General features: G+C 46.2%; 1 protein-coding gene across 2 annotated transcripts in view; it reads right to left on the bottom strand.

Moving 5' to 3' along the window:
* The window catches only part of SLC24A3 (solute carrier family 24 member 3), a 181,514-nt gene that overhangs the window by 13,149 nt on the left and 146,778 nt on the right, over positions 1-21,587 (bottom strand). Inside the window, exons 7-15 of one of the 2 annotated variants that reach the window (XM_069787790.1) lie at positions 21,249-21,323; positions 16,006-16,031; positions 14,202-14,255; positions 12,512-12,645; positions 9,644-9,804; positions 8,785-9,064; positions 6,980-7,146; positions 6,143-6,257; positions 5,136-5,248 (exon numbers count right to left, since the gene is read on the bottom strand). In XM_069787790.1, the coding sequence (XP_069643891.1) occupies positions 5,136-5,248; positions 6,143-6,257; positions 6,980-7,146; positions 8,785-9,064; positions 9,644-9,804; positions 12,512-12,645; positions 14,202-14,255; positions 16,006-16,031; positions 21,249-21,323 (1,125 nt within the window). Of the gene's footprint in view, positions 1-5,135; positions 5,249-6,142; positions 6,258-6,979; positions 7,147-8,784; positions 9,065-9,643; positions 9,805-12,499; positions 12,646-14,201; positions 14,256-16,005; positions 16,032-21,248; positions 21,324-21,587 lie in introns of both variants that reach the window. The other variant, XM_069787789.1, reaches the window with a different exon arrangement.

Genomic DNA, 21,587 nt, shown 5'->3' with positions numbered 1-21,587 from the left:
GTTTTACAGCTTCACGTCCAAAAAAAGATTCCAGAGGGAAGCAATTGGATGTAAGACACAGAGCAAATGTCCTTCCACTCCGGATTTGCCAGGGCCACTGGGGAAGGATGCTTACAGGATTACAGAGTCAGCAACATGTCCAGGACTCAGAGCTGGAAGAGACGAGAAAGTGAACTATTTCAAAGGTCTCTCTAGGTCCAGAGGGATGCTGCTTTTTCTCCGAAAGTCCTGCTAGCATGCTAGATTAGCTATGCTCAATAACAAAAGGCCAGAGCTGCAGCAGGAGCATGGCCAAGTGACCTCTGAGTAGTGGAGATGGAAGCTCCAGTGGGAAGCACAGAGGAAGGCAGAGTTAGTGCCTGGACATTAAGAGGTGTCCAGAAATAACAAGGATTCTTAAAATAATAAACATATAGCTGCGTTAGAGACTAGATATTGCAGAAACAAAAGGGATCTGAAGCTGTCTGATTTTGACTAGATCTGCCTTTTGATGGGAAAAGCATCAGTGGGCTGGCCCAAGCCAAGAACTATGGGACTGACAACTGAGTTGAAGGCAAGGGGTGAGGGTAGAGGAGGACCTTTTCTTCTCTGCACCAACAGTAACATTTTCCTGGAGAAGCATGAGATGGAGCATTCTCCGGTTTGGGTTTGGACTGACTCCAGTCGGCACTGGAAGGAAATGAATAAAAATCCTGTGCTGCACATTGATGATCACACTGAGACAGACCTGGTTTGTGGAAACAGATACACACAGGTGAGGGAGGATGAATGATATCGGAGACCAGTGCCCTGGAGCATACAGTGGTTTTGCAAAGCGCTGCCTGGTGTGCCAGCTTCCTACATCACATCATGTGGGTGCAGCCCCCCTGTTCAGGCTGGGTCTGTGACTGCCCTGCAGTCTCCACTAGTGGCATACCAACATCCTACAGGAAAACCTTTCATTTTAAGTAGGGAAACAGAAGAAGGGGAACTTTCTTCTCTAAAACAGGTGACAGATGCTTGCAAGATGCAGTCTGAGAAGCAAAAGATGGTTTTCCATTCTTTTCTTGTAACAAGAAAGTAAGAATAAAATAAATAATAAGCTGAAACATCCATTGACAATGGGCCTGGGAAAGGGGTAGTCAGAAGTGGGAGAGGCACTTAATCAAAACAATTGCAATTTAACAACCCAGCACCAGGATGTGTCTCAAGAGATTCAGTCCACTTCCACTTACCAACTGTGTGACTTCCAGGAATTCCATTCATCTCTCTTCGACAAGTCCCCTCTTGCTCTTTTCCTGTCTTATCTATTAGATCACAAGCTGTATTTTCCCCTCTCAGGCACTATCTCATAGAGTGAAGTTTTTTAAACAAGAAGTTCTGATTCTGCATGGGGCTTCTTGTGGTTGCTGACAGGTGTATGATAAAACTAGGCAGTAACCGGGACCTTACGGGACAATGCTTTCAATATATTGATGTCTCACAACCAGCCACAAGCTTCCAGGCTGCATCTCATCCAAAGCTCTCTGCTTACTTCAAATCAAAATGCACCATCTGTAAAATGGGCTCTGAAACATCCACCTGCCCTTAGGGAGTTTAAGGAAGGCTCAAACACAAGCTCATCCTACAAAGGGTGCTACAGCAGCTGAAAGCACCATTAGCAGTGAGACTGCTCTTCACATTCAGAATGAAACCCCATAAATCTCCTTCTGGTTGGGAGCAGCTGCTTGGCTGGTTAGTGTGTGAAGCCACTTTTACCGCATGTGGCTGAGAAAGTTCAGAATGAGCATAATCACAGGACACCATGCTGCCACATGCATGTGCACACTGCAGCACAGAGGCAGACAAAGGGAAAGAAAAAGGGAGCAAATCCTCTTCTCCATTTCTGCACACTAACATGCCAGAACTCTTTACACCAGCGTTAACAGGGAGCAAAATCTGGCCACAGGGTATTCTGAGTCAGGCAGTCTGGAACAAGAGATACATAGGGATTTTATGGAGTATGATATTAGAGAAATACCATACTCTGGAGAAAGCCCTGAGTGTTTAGACTTCCAGAAAAATAAGGCTGGAGGGGGCTTCGAGAAGGCTCTTCTGCATTAAAGCTTAACTTTCAAATCACACAGTCTACTGTTTTTAGCTTCCACAACAGCTATTACTGCCTTAACAGCTTGTTTATTATCTACTTTCAGCAAAAGCTTAACATTGCCACAGTCCTCTTCTATTAAACATTCTGGGGAGGCATCATGGTTTTGGATGGCTATGCAAACGTAATCACAATCAAGCAAGCTCTTTTTGTCTTTTACAAATCTCTGCTTCCCTCTGTACACAAGACAGGGGCAGCATGATGGCTTTGAAGAGTTGAGATGCTACAAAGACAAATCCGGGTTCTGCCAAATACCAAAGGAGCAGTGCTAAATCATGACTATTTGCTCAGAAATTACCTAGTGCTTCTGACTCTCACTCACATTTAGTGGACCAGTAGGTTGGCCTGAGCCTGTGAACCCCCACACAGTGACCAGGCCTTGCTCGTGCGACCAGCCCAAGGCTCAGCCCTATGGACCTCAGAGAGCAGGAGCTCCTTGTCTTCTGACCCTGCTGAACTCGGTGCCAGGCACATCAGCAGGGCTCCCTGAATAACAAATAGCACCTTGCAGCTCTTAATGCTGTCACCAGGCTACACCTGACCCAGCTAACTCTAGCCTTTTCTCGCAACTTAATAATACCTAAATAATTAATTACTAATAACATGGGGGATGGAGGGGGCAGGCTTGTTTTGTTTTGAAGTCCAATTATCCAAGGATTTGGAGAGAAATCCAGGAACTGCAAGTGAAAACTGAGGAACCTCTCTTTGCTAATTGTGGGGCTGTTTCCAAGACTGCCTTTTCTAACCATGTGATCACACTGTACAACGAACATTTTGGGTGTGCAAAACAGTAGTGACATTGTTATGCCTCCATGAAAGCTGGCTGCTTCTGTTCAGCCACTTGTTTTCATCCTTTTCCACAAAAATACACATGAGCTACAGATAAGCTGCTCATTAAAGAAAGGCATTTTATTCCTACAGCATTGCTTCCTTTTGTCACTCCTGTATTCAAGAAGAGGGAAGACCCAAGAACTACAGGCTGGTCAGCCTGATCTTGATCCCTGGGAAGGTGATGGAGCAAATAATCCTGGGAACCACTTAGAAACATATGAAAGACAAAAATGTGATTGCGAGTAGACATACAGATTTGTGAAGGGGAAATCATGTATACCCAGCCTGATAGCCTTCTATGATGAGGTGGACTTGCTGGATGAGGGGAGAGCAACAGATGTTGTTTATGTTGACCTCAGCAAGGCTTTTGACACTCTCTCAAACATCCTCATAGGCAGACAGAGGAAGAACAGACTAAATAAGTAGACAGTGGAGTGGACTGATAACTGGCTGAACCGCTGCGCTCAAAGTCCAGCTGGAGGCCAGTCACTAGTGGTTTACCCCAGGGGTCAATAGTGCTTAACGTCTTTAATAAAGAACTGGATGATGGGGCAGAGGGCACCCTCAGCAAGTTCACAGCTGATACAAAACTGGGAGGGGTGGTGATGTACCAGAGGGCTGTGCTGCCATCCGGAGGGACCTGGACAGGCTGGAGAAATGCGCAGGCAGGAAACTCATGAACATCAACAAAGGGAAATGAAAAGTCCTGCACCTGGGAAGGAATAACCCCATGTATCAGTATATGCTGGGGCTGACCAGCTGGAAAGCAGCTTGGCAGAGAAAGACCTGTTGATCCTGGTGGACACCAAGCTGAAGTCCGCAATGCACTCTTGTGGCATGGAGCACCAAAAGCATCCTGGGCTCCATTAAGAGCAGCATTGCCAGCAGGTAGAGGAAGATGATCATTCTCTACTCAGCACTGGTGAGACATCTGGAGTGCTTGGTCCAGTTGTGGGCTCCTCGATAAAAGGAAGATATGGACTTCCTGGAGCAAGTCTAGTGAAGGCCCACAAGGATGATTTAAGGGACTGCAGCATCTGACATACAAAGAGAGGCTGAAAGAGCTGGGACTGTTCAGCCTGGAGAAGAGAAGATTCAGGGGGATCTTACTGCTGTGTATAAATACCTGGTGAGAGAGGATACAGAAAGTGCAGCCAGACTCTTCTGAGTGGTACCCATTGAAAGAACAAGAGGCAACACACACAATTTTAAATGCGGAAATTCCATTTAAACATAAGAATACTTTTTTACTGCAAGAGCATTCAAACACTGGAACAGGCTGCTGAGAGCAGCTGTTCAGCCTCCACCCTTGGAGGTATTCAAGACCAAACTGGACATGGTCCTAAGTATCCTGGTCTAGCTGACCCTGCTTTGAGCAGAGGGTTGGGGACTAGACAATCTCCAGAGGTACTTGCCAACCTCAACAATTCTGTGATTCTCCAGCCTTTTAACTTTGCATTCACTCAGTGATTGTAATCAAGAATATTCCTTCTGTCCTACACTGCTGTCTGAGTGCTGTACAGCTAACAGCAATAGCAACAGTGACTTCCTTCTAGGGCTTCACAGCATCTCCTGCTTTTCTTTCTCAGAAGGAAGCGTACAACAACTTTGGGGGCAGGGGGATGGCTCTTATAATTTGGGAAGTAAAGGATGATTTCATTGGCATTGGGTAGTTTTTCTCAAACAGGAAAGCTCTGCAGTGTTTCCTGATGATGGTCACACTCTAAAATACCCAGTTATTTAACAGCTTCCTTCACCCTCCAGTGTGTTAGTTTAGAAACAGCAGAATTTTTCTTACCAGAAGACCTACAGGTCTGCTCTATCCTTTACTTTCCACCTATGTGTTCATCCACTCTGGTATATTAAAAACAGGATCATTCTCCTTACTTGGAATATATTCAATGCGTGAAAATACAGTATACTCTAGTGAGTTAGCTTATTTCAGCACAGACTGCTGCCTTTAAGGAGGAAATGGAAGTACTTGTCCCCCAAAGGATGGGGAATGTCCACTGACAATTAATTGCTACTTCTCCCAAATTGTAACAGAGCAAAACTATTTGTTTCTTCAAATCCAATCCACAGAATTTTGGACTTCATTTTTTTTTCCTAAATAGATATGTTTTTAAAAAAAATAAATTAATTAATAAATAAGAATCATGTGAACAAATGTAGGACTTACATATGATCCATAATTCACTGCTAGGGTCTGCAAAGCCCACGGCAGGCCTAGGCCAATTAAAATATCAAAAACATTGCTTCCGATGGAGTTGGACACAGCCATATCTCCCATACCTGCAGGAATGGAAATCATGTACAATCAGACATACACTCAGAAAAGTCTTTCAGCTTCTAAAGTGAAATACATTAATCTGAGCTAATCCAGACAATTTCCACAGATTAAGGCAAGAGTTAAGGGAGATCCCCCTCACCCCATCCCTTCCCTCTCCCCTTTGTCCTCCCCACCATACAAGGCCAGCAGGGTTGAAGGGGCTGAACCCACCTTCCAGGAACATCTAAGAACTTCCCTCAACTAATCCTCCGCTGCTGTGGGGACCCTGGCCACTGGCTGTGCTGGCTGTGACCTGCTGGCACTCTGTTGCCATGCTCAGTGGGGCTGTCGATGCTTTACTGTAACCATGACACATGAGTTTCTATACTGGACTGATTAGATTAGGTCTTCGGGTAGTCTATTAAGTAGCCGGCTGTTTCAATGAAGAGCCACTGGGTTTGTTACCCAAAGCAGTACCGACAACTTTCTTTTTCTCTTAAAACACCTGTTGCTGGAGTCACAAGGGGGAGAAAAAAAAGTTTTCCTTAAAAACAGTAGTATCTTCCAGACCTTATGACTGCGGAGAAAAGCTGGAAAGTGACCTGAAAGACCCTTATGCTATGTTCTAAACAATTCTATACCACCGATATTTAAATTAAGAAAAACGTTGTGACTTTTGGGGAAGGCTTGAAGTTAACAATAGTGCCAAAACTTGTTCCAGACTGTCATTAAGAACCTGTTAGCTGCTTTGCAATAGCAACATAATTAATTTCCTTCTTTGTTCTTGTTTTAAATTTCAGCCTCAGGAAAAGGGCTCTGTATGTTTTCACATTCTGGATACACCTCCGCTACCTAGAGAGGAAGAGTACACAAGGAAACACTTCCATAGCAGTACAACATCTCTGTGATGAACCTACCTTGCCTTGCCACAATAAGGCTTGCCATGCAGTCTGGCACACTGGTTCCAGCTGCCAAGAAAGTGATGCCCATGATCACATCTGGAATTCCCAGTGTGTAGCCAATGATTGTCACCTAAGGAGAGGAAATAAACTGTCAAGCTGTTTATAAGAATTAAAATCACAGACCAGCTTGGCCCAGTTCTGCAAGATGCTGTGAGACAGAGTTTATTGCTCAGTGCAAACTCACGCTTTCTTTAAAGAGAAGCATATCATGTAATGAGGTCTGCAGCAAGCTAACAGGCTCAATGACCCAGCCAGTGCACAAAACTCCCCTGTGAACAGGCCAACTATGCTTGGATTTCCTTGTGTTTTTATTTATCCCCTTCTACCTTTAGGATAATGAGGTAGAATTAAGTTCCTGTTGACTAGAGTAGTTGTGCAAGAATCTGGCTTTTGTTCACGCTGAGTTCAAAGTGTTATCATTCACAACTCTGTCTCTCAAGCTTGCTTGCTCCAAGAAAAGGAAAAGCTGTTGAGGCCAGATTCTTACTAGCATCAGGGCCTCTTTACACTGCCCTGCACAACAAGGAGGTGTTAAATTGGTGCAAGTGTAATTTTTTCCCATATTAAAGAATCTGGGTGAAATTCCAGCCCTGAATCAAGTTCAAAGGCCATGGCTACTGGCCCCTAACTTTCTTTCTGAGTGTGGACAGGTCTAATAGAAATGGAAGCAGACTTAAGGTTTCTCATCTAAAAATTCAGGTAGGTAGAACTTTCTACACATTTCTCTAAGCTGACAAAAGCCACTTCTGTTGCCTCTCCCAGGCTGCGGTTTCTGCTTTAGTTGGTACGTACCATCCACACCATCATGTAGGAGAAAGCTGCAATCCAGAGGGTAGAGGAAGCAAAGGTAACCATAAACCATTTTTCCAAGTGGGGTTTGTTACAATTGGGCACTGTGAAGTACAGGACAAAACTCAATGGCCATGTGAAGAGCCACTTCAGAATTTCTATCTTGCCAGCTGTAAAACAAAAAAAGGGAAACAATCACAATTCTAGTCTGCTTTAGTCCAAAATGTTATTATTTTGTTAATATTAACAAGCAAGATGCCAGGGGCACCTCAACCTAACTGCTATCCAAACAAGACAATGACAAGACATTCTTTGTTCAGAAGATCGCGGTGTGATGGCAGAAATGGGAGGGCAGAGAGGGGCACAGGGAAGGAGTATGAAGTGCCTCCCTGAGAGTTTGTTAAGTAATGGGTCAGAGCACACCTGCTACCCTCCCTGGGTCAAGTTCTTACAGGTACCATACAAAAAGCAAGTTCTAGAAAGAGATATGATCCATCTTCAACCACCTAAGAGGAGGGTATAGGAAAGATGGAGCCAGGCCCTTCATAGAAATGCACAAGGAAATTATAAGAGCCAATGGACTCAACTTGCAATAAGGGAAATTGAGAATAGGTGCTACCATAAGTTGTGCATTTTCTTTTTTTTTTCCTCCTATGAGGGTGGTCAAACACTGGAACAGGTACCCCAAAAGACTGTGAGATCTCCATCCTTATAGATAATCAAAACTCAACTGGACACAACCTTGGGCAACCTGCTCTGAGCAGGGGTTTGAACCAGAGATCTCCAGAAGTCCATGCTGACCTTTCCCATACTACGAAGCTAGTGTCATGGTCCATAAGACATCTAAATTACTCTCTTCAAGGCTCACTTTTTTTCCTTACTCAAACTACAGCTACACTGTTTGAGTAAGGAGATCTGAACAGGAGTTCCCAAAAACATCTCTCACGTGTAAAGGGCAGGACCAGACCCTACAGTATTCTGGCTTGTCTGCAACACAGCAGATTTGGCCAGCAGCCCAGCAGATCTTGCCAGCTGTGGCAACTGTGAGTCAAAGGTAGGGCAGGGATACGTTATAATTATCCCAGGACTAGAGCCCTGATGAGGTAAGAGGGACTTGGCAAAAAGGAGATCTCCATCCTGCAGGCGCAGCACTCAGCAACCTGAGGCACATGTGGTTTTTCACAGGTCACAAAGCTGTTCTAACTTTCTAAGCTCTCCAGAAAGAGTGAGAAGGCACTGTGGCCGTGCCTAGTTAAAATCAGGAAGCAGAGGTGCCCAGGACCTTCTTTTGTCTCCGCTCCACATCAGCGCCACCACTGCCTTGTCTCCGCTAGCACTACACCTTACCACTGAGGTAAAAGCGCACCTCATTTCCCAGCAAAAGTAAGGCCTAGATGCAGGTGCATCTGACCTGCGTTCAGGCACCCTGCCAGCGGCTCCACCATCCTCAGCTTCCTCCACAGTCAGCAGAGAGAGGTGGGTCTCTCCAAGAGGGTGACCCAGGTTTTGGGGGCAGGAACAACCCCACGGAGATTGCTGCCTCTCCCCTCTGACTGCAACATCAGCTCCGGGCCAATGTATGAGCTGCAGCAGAGGTGTGTCCAAGCCCAGGAGTCTGCATCCTGAGAAGTTCCTGCTGCTTCCCAGTTCTTCCCACCTTTTAGCCGTGACCAGGAACTACACTGCAAGGCACAGGCTGATGGGAGCTCTCAGAGACACTTCTACCTCAACACGTGTTTGCGATGCTTTCTGGCACACCCAAACTGAGTTTTGCTTTCTGGAACAACACAAACCCAGGAGCTTCTTACTGGGTAGGTCAAAAGGTGTGTATGGCCCTTCATGGTCATCATCATCATCATCATCATCTTCCTCTTCCTCATCGTTTTCATTGTTCTCGTTATCCTCATTCTCGTTCTCTGTCTCATTCCCAGCCTCAGCCATGTCTTCATCTCGCCGTGTGCCATTCACACCCCGCTCGGTGGAGTTGCTGGGGCCCGTTCCATTCTCAACCACGTGCTTGATAGGTATTTTGATTGCTACTTCTGACTCACCATTGGTGTAAGTCCTGCTGTTGATCAGCCTTTGTCTCTGTAAACATAGGCACAAATTCTTGCTGAAAGACAGATTTTTTTAAATTTAATTTTTTAAAGAGAAAGGGAGGAACAGAGGATGTCCAGAGTTCTTTAAAAGTTTGGCTTTAAAAGCAAAAGGGATTAATTTTGATCAGGTATAATGCAATGCTTGCTTGCAGATGACTAGATAAATCTCACATATACAACTTTTATAAGAGGAGGACCAGTGGCTGTAGAATTGACTCCAGGAGTACTCCAAGACCAGGGCCAGACTAAGTGCAGACTCTGCGGAGTACCGTGTTATTAAGTAAGTGCAAGCGATATTAATGTCCAATCAATGCAGGGGGCACCTCCTGTGAGCAACAGCTACAGGTAACAGAACCACATAATGACTTGAAACTCTCTTTGCTAAAATCTCCATGGGGACAGATAACAAGGGACGATTTAGTAAAGTCAGTGACAGAAGGATAAAATCTGGGAAAATGCTATCAGGAATCCAGAAGAAGCACAACAGTTCCATTTCGACTCAAACACTGCTACAGAAAAAGGCAAATTCAGAAGGAGAGGGGGAGGCATGGGGAGATGAAAGACATACCTCATTGATTAACATGCGGCTGGCCATGGAGAGACGTGTTTTGGGAGGGAAGTGGCTGGTTATCATGATCCGGAGCCCAGCCTCAGAAAATGAAAGCTGGTGTGGGTAGGCAGACAGCAGCTCATCCACCATGATCACTGAGGCTTTACGGTGGAAATTTCCTGAAGCCAAGGAACAAAGAGAAATTGAAGTCTTCTTCCAGCAGTTTCTCCCTCTGCCCTACGTGGCTCTTGGAAGAATAAACCCGCAGGTTCCAGAAGTCCTTTGTAAGAACCATTCCTTCAGCTACCACCATTCAAAATATGCCGCCTCTGTCCTTAATTTCTGTCTTTACACGTCCTACATTTCTGTCCTTAAGTAAATTGCCAACATGGTATCTCCACCCTTACTCATTACGGAGAATTAAATCTGCTCTGTATAGCCCACCATAGGCCTGTGTTAGGCAGATGACTGCTTCCGCAGAAGCTGTTCCACCAAGGTAGAAATGGTGCTGCAGTAAAGCTGCATTAATTCCACTATTATAATCTGCACTTCTGTGAGGATATCGGCCTCACCCACCATTAACCGTAGACAGGGGTGAGGAAATAGTCACTGTGTTCCTGCAGGGTACCAATGCAAATGAAAAGCAGGTTCCTGCATCCTGGACTCGCAGCTCATGGCTGGGAAGTGCTATCAAACCTGGCAGCAAGCGCATGTGCCAGTCCGTGGGGTGTGACCCACAGTGCAGGAGCAAAGGAACAAGGAGACAGGGGCAGGTACCTGAATCACGCTCCAGCTGGGGCACAGTGCCAGTGCCCATTACCTCTGGGGTGCCACAGTGCCAGCATCCATCCCTTCTGTGCCTGGATGCTACCTCGAGCTGTGAACTCTGGGCCAGGACTGGGACCTGGCAGCAGGGAAACCTGAGGTCTTTCCCAACACATCTCTGCTTTGGTTTATTAAAATCAGTGCTGAACACTGGCAAATGTTTCATGGCATTACTATTTATTACCACCACTGTTAGTCTTACAGAAGAGCATCTCCTTGGCCTTAGTGTCACTTTTTTTTTTTGACTGAGAAGGTTTCCATGGATTGGGGTAGACAAGTGGGGTCATCCATATTCAAAAAAACCAGAGCAGCCAGACAGCTTTTCCTTGTGACTTTTTCCATGCTGGCATTTCCTGCATGGCACTTGGGGGAACTGCCCAGAAATCCTCCTGTTTGATTCTTTTTGGTCCTCTGTGCAGAAAAGCCCTCAGAAAGCAAACAGTAGTGTCTGAAACCCTCAGGCAACCTGTTGCAATGGGTGCTGTTTGCGACCCCATGCTACTGGCTGATGTGCACAGCAGCACCACTTGTCTGTCTGGGCTTCCAGTGGCCCAGTGCCAAGTAAATACAGGAACAATCTGCAAGAAAATGAAGCAATCCTTTCGTCTTCCTTCCTCAGCCAGTTTGAGTAACCACAAGCGTCCAAAACAAAAAATTACCAGCAGCTGAGCAGTGTCATGCGAAGATGCATTCTGGGGAGATTTCAACCAAATCCCAGAACCAAAACTGCCTCATTGGTGCGTAACGCTGAGGCCACCGGGTAAACCTAGATGACTAAGGCCCAAGTTTATGCTTACCAAGTTTTACCAGTCTAGCTTTACTGGTACAGAGTGTAGTCATGTTGCCGGCACAGTTTTGCTGTTGAGCCCCAGGCTACAGAGCTGTTCCCATGAAAGCAGCTTCCCCAAAGCAGAGTGCACAGCACTAACAAAAGCCTTCCCTCAGCAATAAGGCAGTAACACGATAGCTGGCCTTTGGTAGACTCAAAGGGTTTGATGTCAGCAAACCAACTCCTCTACATTTCATGTTTAGTTGTGTACTGTATAAAGACTATGTCTTTCAATTACTGTTTGCAGGAAGAGAGAGACCTATTTTTGTTAAATATTTTTTTTTAGTCCAGAAAAAAAAAAAAAAGGGCAGCCCCTCTGTAGTCAGAGACCAGGACTGCTTTAGACAAGCTAGAGCTCTAGAGCTCCTTCTCAAGTTAAACCAGTGACTGGACAGGGGCAGGTGTTATTCCTGAGGATATGTGCATATAAATCCCAAGCAGTTACTGCACATGCTTGTTGACTGTTGCAAAGATAAAAAAACCCCTATCTTCTGTAAATACAGTTTAGCACATGCTTGCAAATGCACACATCGAGCTACTGCTGCTGAGCTATGGAGTGGGTGAATTTTTTTTAATCTGAAGAAATACAAACATTTTTATACATGATCATAACTAAAGTCAAGCAGGAGTAGATTTCAGCCAAAGTGAAATCCACTTAAAGTTTACATGGAAAAGTTGTGCACATTCAAGACAGCATGTGCAGTATGATCATGCTACCAAGACCAACACAGAGTCCCCACCCTCCCTTAACCGGGGGGAAGTGTACACTAGTATAAGTAGGGCCTTTCTCCCTGCCCAGTTTCTGTCACTTTGGAATGGAGTTAAATTTAACTGGCGGTACTAGATGTAAATGGGCATCTTAAGTGCAGAATAACAGCGCCCACAGGAGGACTTACAATGGCATGGCTGTAACGGTCTAAATAAGTAGCTCCTGGGCAAGTCAGCCTTGAAGCTGGAGGAGTCCTTTCAGCCAGACACTTGTCCAGCAGCAATAACTACCCAGAGGAGGCCTGAACTGCCTCCAGCAGCAAAGGACGCAGTAGCTGGGGTCACCACACCGTGCCCCCAGGCACAGGAACCATGGCCGTCTGGCAGGGGAGTTACAAAAGGACCACCTCTGCGCCTATTTCATCGCTGATAGGCAGAAGCAGGCCACACTGTATGACTAACAGACAAACTTTTAAACATTCAGAATGATGCAAGCAAGCAGGGTGACTTACTGGAACAGTTACCTTTCTTTAGTAACACCACTGTGGCATCGCAGTTGCTGTTATCATCCATTTCCGTGTTACTTGCTAAACCATTCACCATATTTGCAGAGTTTTTTGTCTTCCTTTCAAAGCAGTGATGTATGGTTGAGTTGTACCTGCACAAATGAAACAAATTCTAGATGTACCTTTGCTCCTTCCACGTGGATTTCTTGACAGTCTTCCTTTCCCAGACTCATATCCTGTGCGGTCCAATTACGGGAGGGAAGAAAACCACTCTGGTTTTAAGGAAATCTAGCCACAGTATGCCAGCACTCTAACTAAACTGTATACAATGCAATCTCTCCATAGACAGAAGGCTACAATAGATACAGGACATGACTCTTGAATGACATGTATTATGTGCAATTAATACACTGCATAGCAAATAATGATTACTTGTCATCATCCAAATTTATTTTTTTACCACGTAATCACACCTGAGCATGAGTGTTGTTTTACCTGTGAAGACCTACCACAGAAACACAACACCATATGCTAAATTCTGTTCCAACTTGGGAGGGGGGGGAGAAATATTCTTTGTTTCTTATTTTGTTTGGAGTAGCCAGGAGCTGACAAAAATATGAGCCGAGGATCTCACCATGATACTCAAAGGCAAGGGTAGACCACTGTGAACACCTGGCCAAGGTCCCTAACCAGGCCGACAATCTCCCTGGCTATATCCAAACAGGTCTGAAACACCTGTTCACACTACAGCATTGCTTTCAGAAAAAAATATCTATTCTAGATTCAGACATTACAACTGTCTGTTTTGCTGGTCAGTTAATTGTTGCAAGGGTGAAGCTACCCTCCATGTTTAAGACAAAGTTTCTAATTATTAGAAGTGAGATGAATTCTGACTTATGTTCCCTTCAACCCAGCCTGAGTGTTTTGCTGTTCTCACTGAGAATTGCTCTCACAATATTTACTCTATTCATAATTTCAAAACAAATCTCTACTCTTACTTGTTGAGACAAGACCACTGGTGTGCTTGGCAGCTGGTAGGTTTTGTTGAATGTTCCAGTTTAAATCTGGGTTTCCTTTCCACTGGCTTTTAAAAACAAGGCAGGAGGAGGGGAACCAAAGAACAGAACAGACTAGTTTTGCTAGTATGAACTTGTGTGAAAGAAGTTACACAGGTCAGATGCTCAGAAAATCCATGCTGATTGTGCTATAGTTTTATCAGGGGTCTCCAAGCAAGCAAGAACAAATTGCTGTGGAGTTTTGCACCCATAAAAAGTAGACTGAAATCTCCCATGTGTTTGTTTCTGAGTAGGGATGCTAAAGCAAAGTCAGAAGAGACTGGTCTGGTGGGACTCAAGAGACACATTCGATTCTCTGCTCTGCCGTGGACTTGCTGCATTAGCCTTAGTCAGCACACACAGGGTGAGATCCGTAAAACACCATCCACCTTTACACATCTGATCCTCGGATCTGTACTAAGGGGATAGGCAGCCCCTTCCTGCCTCATCAGGACAAATTACAGACAGGGAGACGACAGGGCAAAGTGCTTTAACCCCTGCTATGGGAGGTGCTGCTGGCGTGCAAGCTGGGCCATGCAATGGAAGCCCTGCCCACAGCCTGCAGCTCTCTTCAATTACCTTTGCAACCTCTGGAAAAGTACTGGAGCAGGAAGCCTTACAAGCTAAACAAGCCGAAGGCGCATTTGACTTACTTCATGATAACGATGTAGATGACATACATCAGCACTAAGACTAAGGACTCCCACCTGCAAACAAGAGCGACACAGAAAACACATTAGAGCAGGGCACAGCAGACAGCTGCCCAAGTTCAGCCATTCCCCCATCTGTCACACCACAAACTTGTGGAAAGGCTTGACCCTCTTGGGCTGTCTTAAGACACCTCTAGAAAAGGGGATATGTAAAGAAATGGCTCACATGCCCATGTGTGATGCGTCCTTTGTTTTCTTGACTTCTGCTCTGGTTTTACTTGGACAAATCAACCTGACAGCTAAGAACAAATGACTAAACCCTGAAGTTCAGTGAACAAATCGTGCACCCAAGGAATATCGACACTTCTGTAAGGACAATACCTGTGGAGGCTGCAGCAGAGGGAAGGGAGCAGTCATCCTGCTCTGCCTGCATGGGTCTAAAGCAGGACGTTGGGCTTTCTGAGGCATGCTAAAGCACACTGATTATGCCGAGATGACCTGAACAAGGGGCAGCTGCTCTTTCGCTACCGCTGCTGCATAACCACTGAGAATGTATAGCAGGCAGCAGTTTAAACTGCTGATTAGATATTCTTATTTTTTTTCTCCACTGTTTCTGAGTCAAACTAATGAAATTTGCATGAAAACAAAATAGAATATCACTTTTAGAACTTGTTTCTAGGTAATCTTTTTCATTGACCAAAATGCTGTATTCTGCATAGCTCCCTATGGCAATCTGCTAGTCCTTGTGGAAGTCATCCATTTTCAGACTGCTATATACTAAAACTCATGGGCCATTTTCTCTTTAAGGATTTTGAGACGTTGCACTAACCATATCAATATCTCATTCCCTGCTTCTGGCAGTTCAACACTCGGCTTCCACATTGATGTGTTTTAGTTGAAGGGCACAGTCAAATACAATTGGGCCTCAAGTCAATTTTAGTTAAAAAAACAAAAAACAAACAAACAAACAAAAAAACAAAGAAAAACAAGCCATTGCAAAACTCTGTGTTTCAGAAATCCCTCTCTGAAATTAAACATAAATCCCGCAGTGAGAACAAGTTTAAGAAAACATGCAACCCAAAAAGCCTGACTCCCCCTAGTGCTTGTAATCTAAATATTACTGGCTGTGAGTGAAATCAAAGCTACCACTGTCACTCTACAAGCCCCGAGAGGTGCTGAAAACAAAACCATGAAAGCAAAACAACCGAAAGTACACTTTTAAAAGTGTTTGAAGCCCTCCTCACCTACCACACCTATTACGGTACCTTTAAGTACATTCATGGGGATATTAACATATACATTTTAACATATATCTATATTTTTCTTCCTTCAAACCGGTCATTTGCTCTTTAATATTGCCGTAGGAGCTTTTGGTTTTTAAATTATTAAATTATTAAAAATCCAAATATTGGAACACACTTATTTATGACTGCTTGGGTGGTCCCTTCTGTTCCCAGGCAGCTGACATTCCTGGCACACTGGCACCCAAGCAGCAGTCTCTGCCTCTGCTGAGCACATCGCCATCCCCGGGCTGCTGCAGGGTGGGCAGAGGGCACCGACTGCAGCTGCTGTATCGGGAGACAGTCTGAGTGACGCTCTCCTAGGCTTTCCTTTCTGGCTCAGAAAATGAGTTATTCTAGCCCATCTTGTGCTGAGGTTTCTCACGCAGCAGGAAACTGCTGCCTGAGTTGTCCTGCAGAGCTTTTTAGCTTTCCCCTCCTTCCCTGATGAACCCTACTTATTGCAGCTTTTGTGGTATAATCAGAAAAAATGAAAAGAAAAGGGATTCACGGCCGGATATACTTACCAGGAGACTTTTTCATCATAAATAAACTGTGGAGAAAAGGTTTAAAAATAGGCACGTTACACATGAAACCACAGCTGAAAACAGCTCATCACCTGAGCGGGGGACAGAGTGGGCAGAGTGACCCAGGGCTCAGGGCAACGGGATTAAGCTCTGGTCTGTTTTGGCACTGCCCTCCTGCCCAGCCTTTGAACTTTTCAACCCTTCGTTTCTCTCACCTAGTAAAGGCAGGCAGGTACTCCTTCCCAAATACCACGGGATCCTTGCGTAACCGGGGCTATTGCAGCAGCGAAGCAGAAGCGGTTACAGGGAAAGCAGAAGTGAGTCAGAGAAGGGGCTGTACCTGCCTCTGGACCGCACGGCTGCTCTCACCAGAGACACGGCCTCTTCCCCTGACCTGTCCTCGGGTGGCAAGGGGACGATCGGTGTGCAGAGCTACAGCCAGCGCCACAGCTGCTGTGAAATTTTGCCGGCTACAAGCCGGGCCCGGGGCATTACTTCCTTAAGATCCACACGGTCACCACGCGAGCTGAAATTTAAGCGCCGCGACAGCCGCTTTAGCACACCTGCGGGCGGGTGCCGCAGCCTTCCTAACGACGCTGCGCCAGCCGCCTCGGGCAAGAAACGCGCCTCCTCCTGCGTGCGTGAGACGCTCCGTGCCGGGGAAGAAACAGGGCGATGCCAGAGAGGCGACGGGTGCTCGGCCCGCTGCGCCCGCCTTCGGGAGGGTCTGAGGGGGCAGCCGTCGGGCGGTGACCGGCAGGTGGCCGCAGAGCTCCACGGCCGGGCCCTTCCCCGGCCCGCGCTCTTCCCCGGCCCGCGCTCTTCCCCGGCCCGCGCTCCGCCGCCGCCAGTCCCGCTGCGAGCAGAGGGGGCTGCCACCCTCCCTTGCTGGCAACACCGCTCCGTCTCCGCCTCTCCGTCCCCCCCAGGCGGACGTCTCCCTCGCTGCCGCAGGACCCACCTGCCGCGGCTGCTGCAGCAGGGAGGCCCGAGGGCCAGCCAGGCCGCCCGGCCGCCGAGCGGGGTGCCCGAGGGAGCCGGCCCTTCACGGCAGCACGGGGCCCCGCTGGGAGGTCGGAGCTGGGGTAGCTTCACGGCACCCTGCGGCCCCACGGCCTGGGCCCCCGCTCTGCCCCGTCAGCCTGGGCCAGGAGCCTGCTTCCCGTTGAGCCCTTCCCAAGCACCTGCGCCCGCTCTCGGCTCCAGGCCGCGCAGAGAGGCGGGAACGCCATGCTGGCACCGGGGAAAGGCGTCCATGGCAGCGCACCAGAGAAAAGGGAGGGAAAGGGAACGAGCCTCTGAAGGCACAGTGAAACACTTCCCTTCAGCGGTATTAGCCCGTAAAGAGCGACTCCTGCCCGACAGCCAGCACCAAGCAAGCGTTACATTGCTTACTGGAAGAAAACGTGACCGCAGAACGTTACGCGTGTTATAAGTTACAGCTCCCAGTCACCGTGATCTAATCTGACAAGGCCTGTTTTAGCTTACAATGTGTTGGTGTGATGGGACGTCAAAGCGTGTGCATTGACCTTTGTGATTAAAAATAGCACCCATCCCACTTCTGTCACTAATGACTCTGACCACGTCCCTTCCAGTTAAGATACACAGGCATCTTTTGCCTTTCAAGGGAAACAGAGTAACAGTTTTGCCAAGCTCTACAAGAAGACAAGGTAGCATTGTAGTATTTTAAGGATTAAAAAAAAAAAAAAAGGAAAAAATCACAGGGCTGAATCAAGGTGAGGTAAGTATGGTGAGGTTCATCCACTTCGAATCTCTGTGAGTTCACTCAGTCTTATCAAACGGCCTGGAGCACCAAACAGGTGAGTTTATACTGCTTTGCTATTTATTACTGCAGCACTGCAATTCCTTTGCTAGTGGAAATGGAAGGAGACAAAGTCACATTGATTTATCCAGCAGAATATCAAGCTTTTTAAAGCTGCTGAATCTCAACATTGGCAGGAATGTATTTATTTCCCCTCAGGTGTATTTATGATTAGTGAAGACACCAGTGGAGTACAACTTACAATACGGCACCTCAAGCCGCTATTTAAAATACTATGAGAGCAACCTTCTACAAGCAGTACCATCCCTCAAGAAAGATGATTATACTTCAGCTGCAGCAAAGTCTCAATGCCCTGATATGGCAAATTATCCCTACACGGCAAAGCGTTTACATGCCTTCTAAAATAGGGGGAACCGCATGCAGGTCGTGCTACGGTCTGCATGGAGCCTGTGGCTTGTCTCCCAGCAGAGACATTGGGGACTGGAGAGTCAGTATTTGCAGAACAATGTGCTGCCACCTAAATTTGATTCTGCCTTAAAAGCATAGGAAAGACCCAAGCCATTGTGAAGCCAGGGGTCCCTGGTTGAGTGAAGGGGAGGAGAAACTTCTTAAACTGAAGCAGTGTTTGACTCTGAAAGGAAAACTCTTCATTTGCCATCAACTGAGGAGCAATATTGCATATAAAGGGGTTGGTAAATCAGCTGGGAGCTAAATCTTTAACCATTTAAAATGGTTTCCCTTCCTCCCATCTATCTCTGTTTTTCTCTAAGAGGTGTTTAAAAGTCATTTGCAATGATTGATGTGGAGTAATGCCGAAGAGAAGTGGGACACACTCCACACCTCCCAAGCCACAGTTAGTCACGTAGTGCTGTTACATGGGAATAAGACTTCTGGCAATGCCTTCAAGCCTCCACTAATGCCTGGAGTTGCACAGTCCTGCTGCCCTGGTGTCATAGTGTAACCAGCCGAAACCATCTGCCCTGGTGTCATGGTGTAACCAGCCAAAACCAGGACACCTGGCTGCCTGAAGGACCTTGAATCTCACAGCTGGTAAGATGAGCAGAAGAGTGGGCATACATCTAGAGAGAAGCTAACCCGAGGCTTAGGAAAAAAATAACAGTATCCTGATATTATGGGGTACCCTCCCAAAACAAAAGGACTGCTGCAGCTCTGTAATTATGAAGAACAGCTTATACAGAAATAAAGTATAGGAGAAAAGTCTTAAGGATAACAGAGACGTCTGTTCAATGAGTCATACAACCTTCTCATTCCATAGGACACATAGCTAGGAATTTCAGGGGCGCACTGGACACAACACAATAGAGAATGGCTCTCAACATCCTGAAGCAACTGACAGCCACAAGGATGAACCAGCCATGAAAAAAACCTGCCTTGCTTTAGGAATTTAAAAACTGATGACAGATTCAACAGATTTTTGTCTGCCACCATGCAATAAATGAAAGACCCAATCCAAACAACAGGACGCTAAAAGCCAGGCAGCTGCCCACATCTGTGCTTCCCGTGGAGTAAACTAAGAGAATGCCTGCTAGATATCTTTAAGCTTGTGCAATGTAATTTATTACAACTAGTGGGTGTGGCCAAGCTTGTTGTTTAGGAACACTTTTTCGTATGACGGTACTGTCAAGCTGTCATAGCAAAAAAAAAAAAGTTTTTTGTTTTGCAGCTCATCGTTAACAATTATGTAGAAAAGTTATTTTTCATGAGGTGTGAAAAGGCTGACCTTGCAGTGTGGGGAATAAAAGTACAAACAGGTTGAGGCAAATCCTCTGTTTGAGATTAGACAGATAATAGGCCTTTGCACCTACAGAATATGTACAGTATACAGGCATGTGCAGAATGAAGGCAAACCAAAACACACTGTTGAAACTTCAACTAATAAAAGTAGTGCACATGAAAAACATGTTAGGGAAAACAGTCTGGGTTACTCCTGCCTCAGGCAAAGGTAAACCCATTCGTGGGATTGCTTTTGCTCAAGGGCCTGGGTGCACTTGGTGGGTGATGCGAAAAGATGGAGAAGTCCGATGTGTGCCTCAAGGGGATTTGATTTTAGGTGAAAATAACCAGAATTAAACTGTATGATATTAGTTGCTATATAACCCTGCTACTGTATGTTATCATTACTATAATTGTTATATGCTATATCCATAGTACTATAGTAAGAATCACTTGGATCAAGCAAGAAAGAACTGTGATAAAACTGAGCAAAGCGCAGTAGAGGTGGAACCAGAACTGACTCCAGCATGCAACAATCCAACGGTGCACACCATCCTCCTGCTGCGCCAAATGTCATCTGCTCGTCACACCACACTGAAGCCCAATTCTGCTCTACCGACTGAGAGGACTTTGCACCATCCCTCCTGCCCAGACAGACTGGTGTGATAGATGGAGCCCAGAGTCAGAAACTAAATGAACTCAACAAACATTTTATGAACATAACCCATGAACTAAAGAACTGTTATCTCTGTGTGTGTATACTTATATATATATATATCATTGTTCATATGTCTCAAAGGGATGGAAAGGTGGTGATGATTGATCATAATGTAACTAAAGGTATGGGAACTGAGCATGACGTCAATGGTATAGAATAAGGGGTGGATACTGTCCTGGTTTCGGCTGGGATGTAGTTAACTGTCTTCCTAGTAGCTGGTACAGTGCTATGTTTTGAGTTCAGTATGTGAAGAATGTTGATAACACTGATGTTTTCAGTTGTTGCTCAGTAGTGTTTAGACTAGAGTCAAGGATTTTTCAGCTTCTCATGCCCAGCCAGGGCACCTGACCCAAACTGGCCAACAGTGTATTCCATACCATGTGACGTCCCATCTAGTTTAGGAACTGGGAAGTGGGGGGGCAGGAATTCACCGCTCGGGGACTGGCTGGGTGTCGGTCGGCGGGTGGTGAGCAATTGCCCTGTGCATCATTTGTACATTCCAATCCTTTTATTACTACTGTTGTCATTTTATTAGTGTTATCATTATCATTATTAGTTTCTTCTTTTCTGTTCTGTTAAATCGTTCTTATCTCAACCCAGGAGTTTTACTTTTCCTGATTTTCTCCCCCATCCCACTGGATGGGGGGGAGTGAGTGAGCGGCTGCGTGGTGCTTAGTTGCTGGCTGGGGTTAAACCACGACAGCTCCAGAGTGGGCAGTGGGGCTGCAGCACGCAGTTTCAGCTCTGCACTCCATGGCTGCGCTGGGACTGGGGCACCTCACTTCTCCCCAGCTATTGCTCTGGGCTCTGGACACTCCTTGATCTCCTACCCTTGGGCCAAGCTTTTCTACAGAACCAGGGAGATCACAAGTACATTTTTCCACAAGCAGAAAACCAGTGTCTCCTGGAGCTAGGATCTTAGCTACAAGACTATGATTTCTTAGCAGGTTCCCTTTACAGGTGGCAGTAGACATGTGGGCTCCCAGAGAATAACCTTCAAAAACTTACCACAATGAGTGCAACAACAGACAGTGTATAGTAGATTGAATCTCTCAAGAGACTCCACGATGACAGTGCAACGACCTGGGAAAACAGGCAAAGAGAGGATGTCAGCCAGGCTCTCAGCAGCACGACTGCCACACTAACGGTGCGTGACAAAGTTAAGCCCGTCACTCTGCGTAAGCTGTCCCCACATGTGCTAGGACACAAAGAGGAGACCCAAGTCAGGAAACACCCTGGCTTTCTGTGGCTGCTCGAGGAACAGCCACTAGAGAGATGGGGGGATGGCCAAATCTGAAGAGCAAAAGGTATACAGTCATGGGCAGCAGATGACTTCCATGCAAAGTC

The sequence above is a fragment of the Haliaeetus albicilla genome, chromosome 7 (assembly GCF_947461875.1).
Source record: "Haliaeetus albicilla chromosome 7, bHalAlb1.1, whole genome shotgun sequence".
NCBI lineage: Eukaryota > Metazoa > Chordata > Aves > Accipitriformes > Accipitridae > Haliaeetus > Haliaeetus albicilla.
Note: the sequence above shows the minus strand (reverse complement) of the source record. Positions and strands in the feature narration are given on the sequence as shown.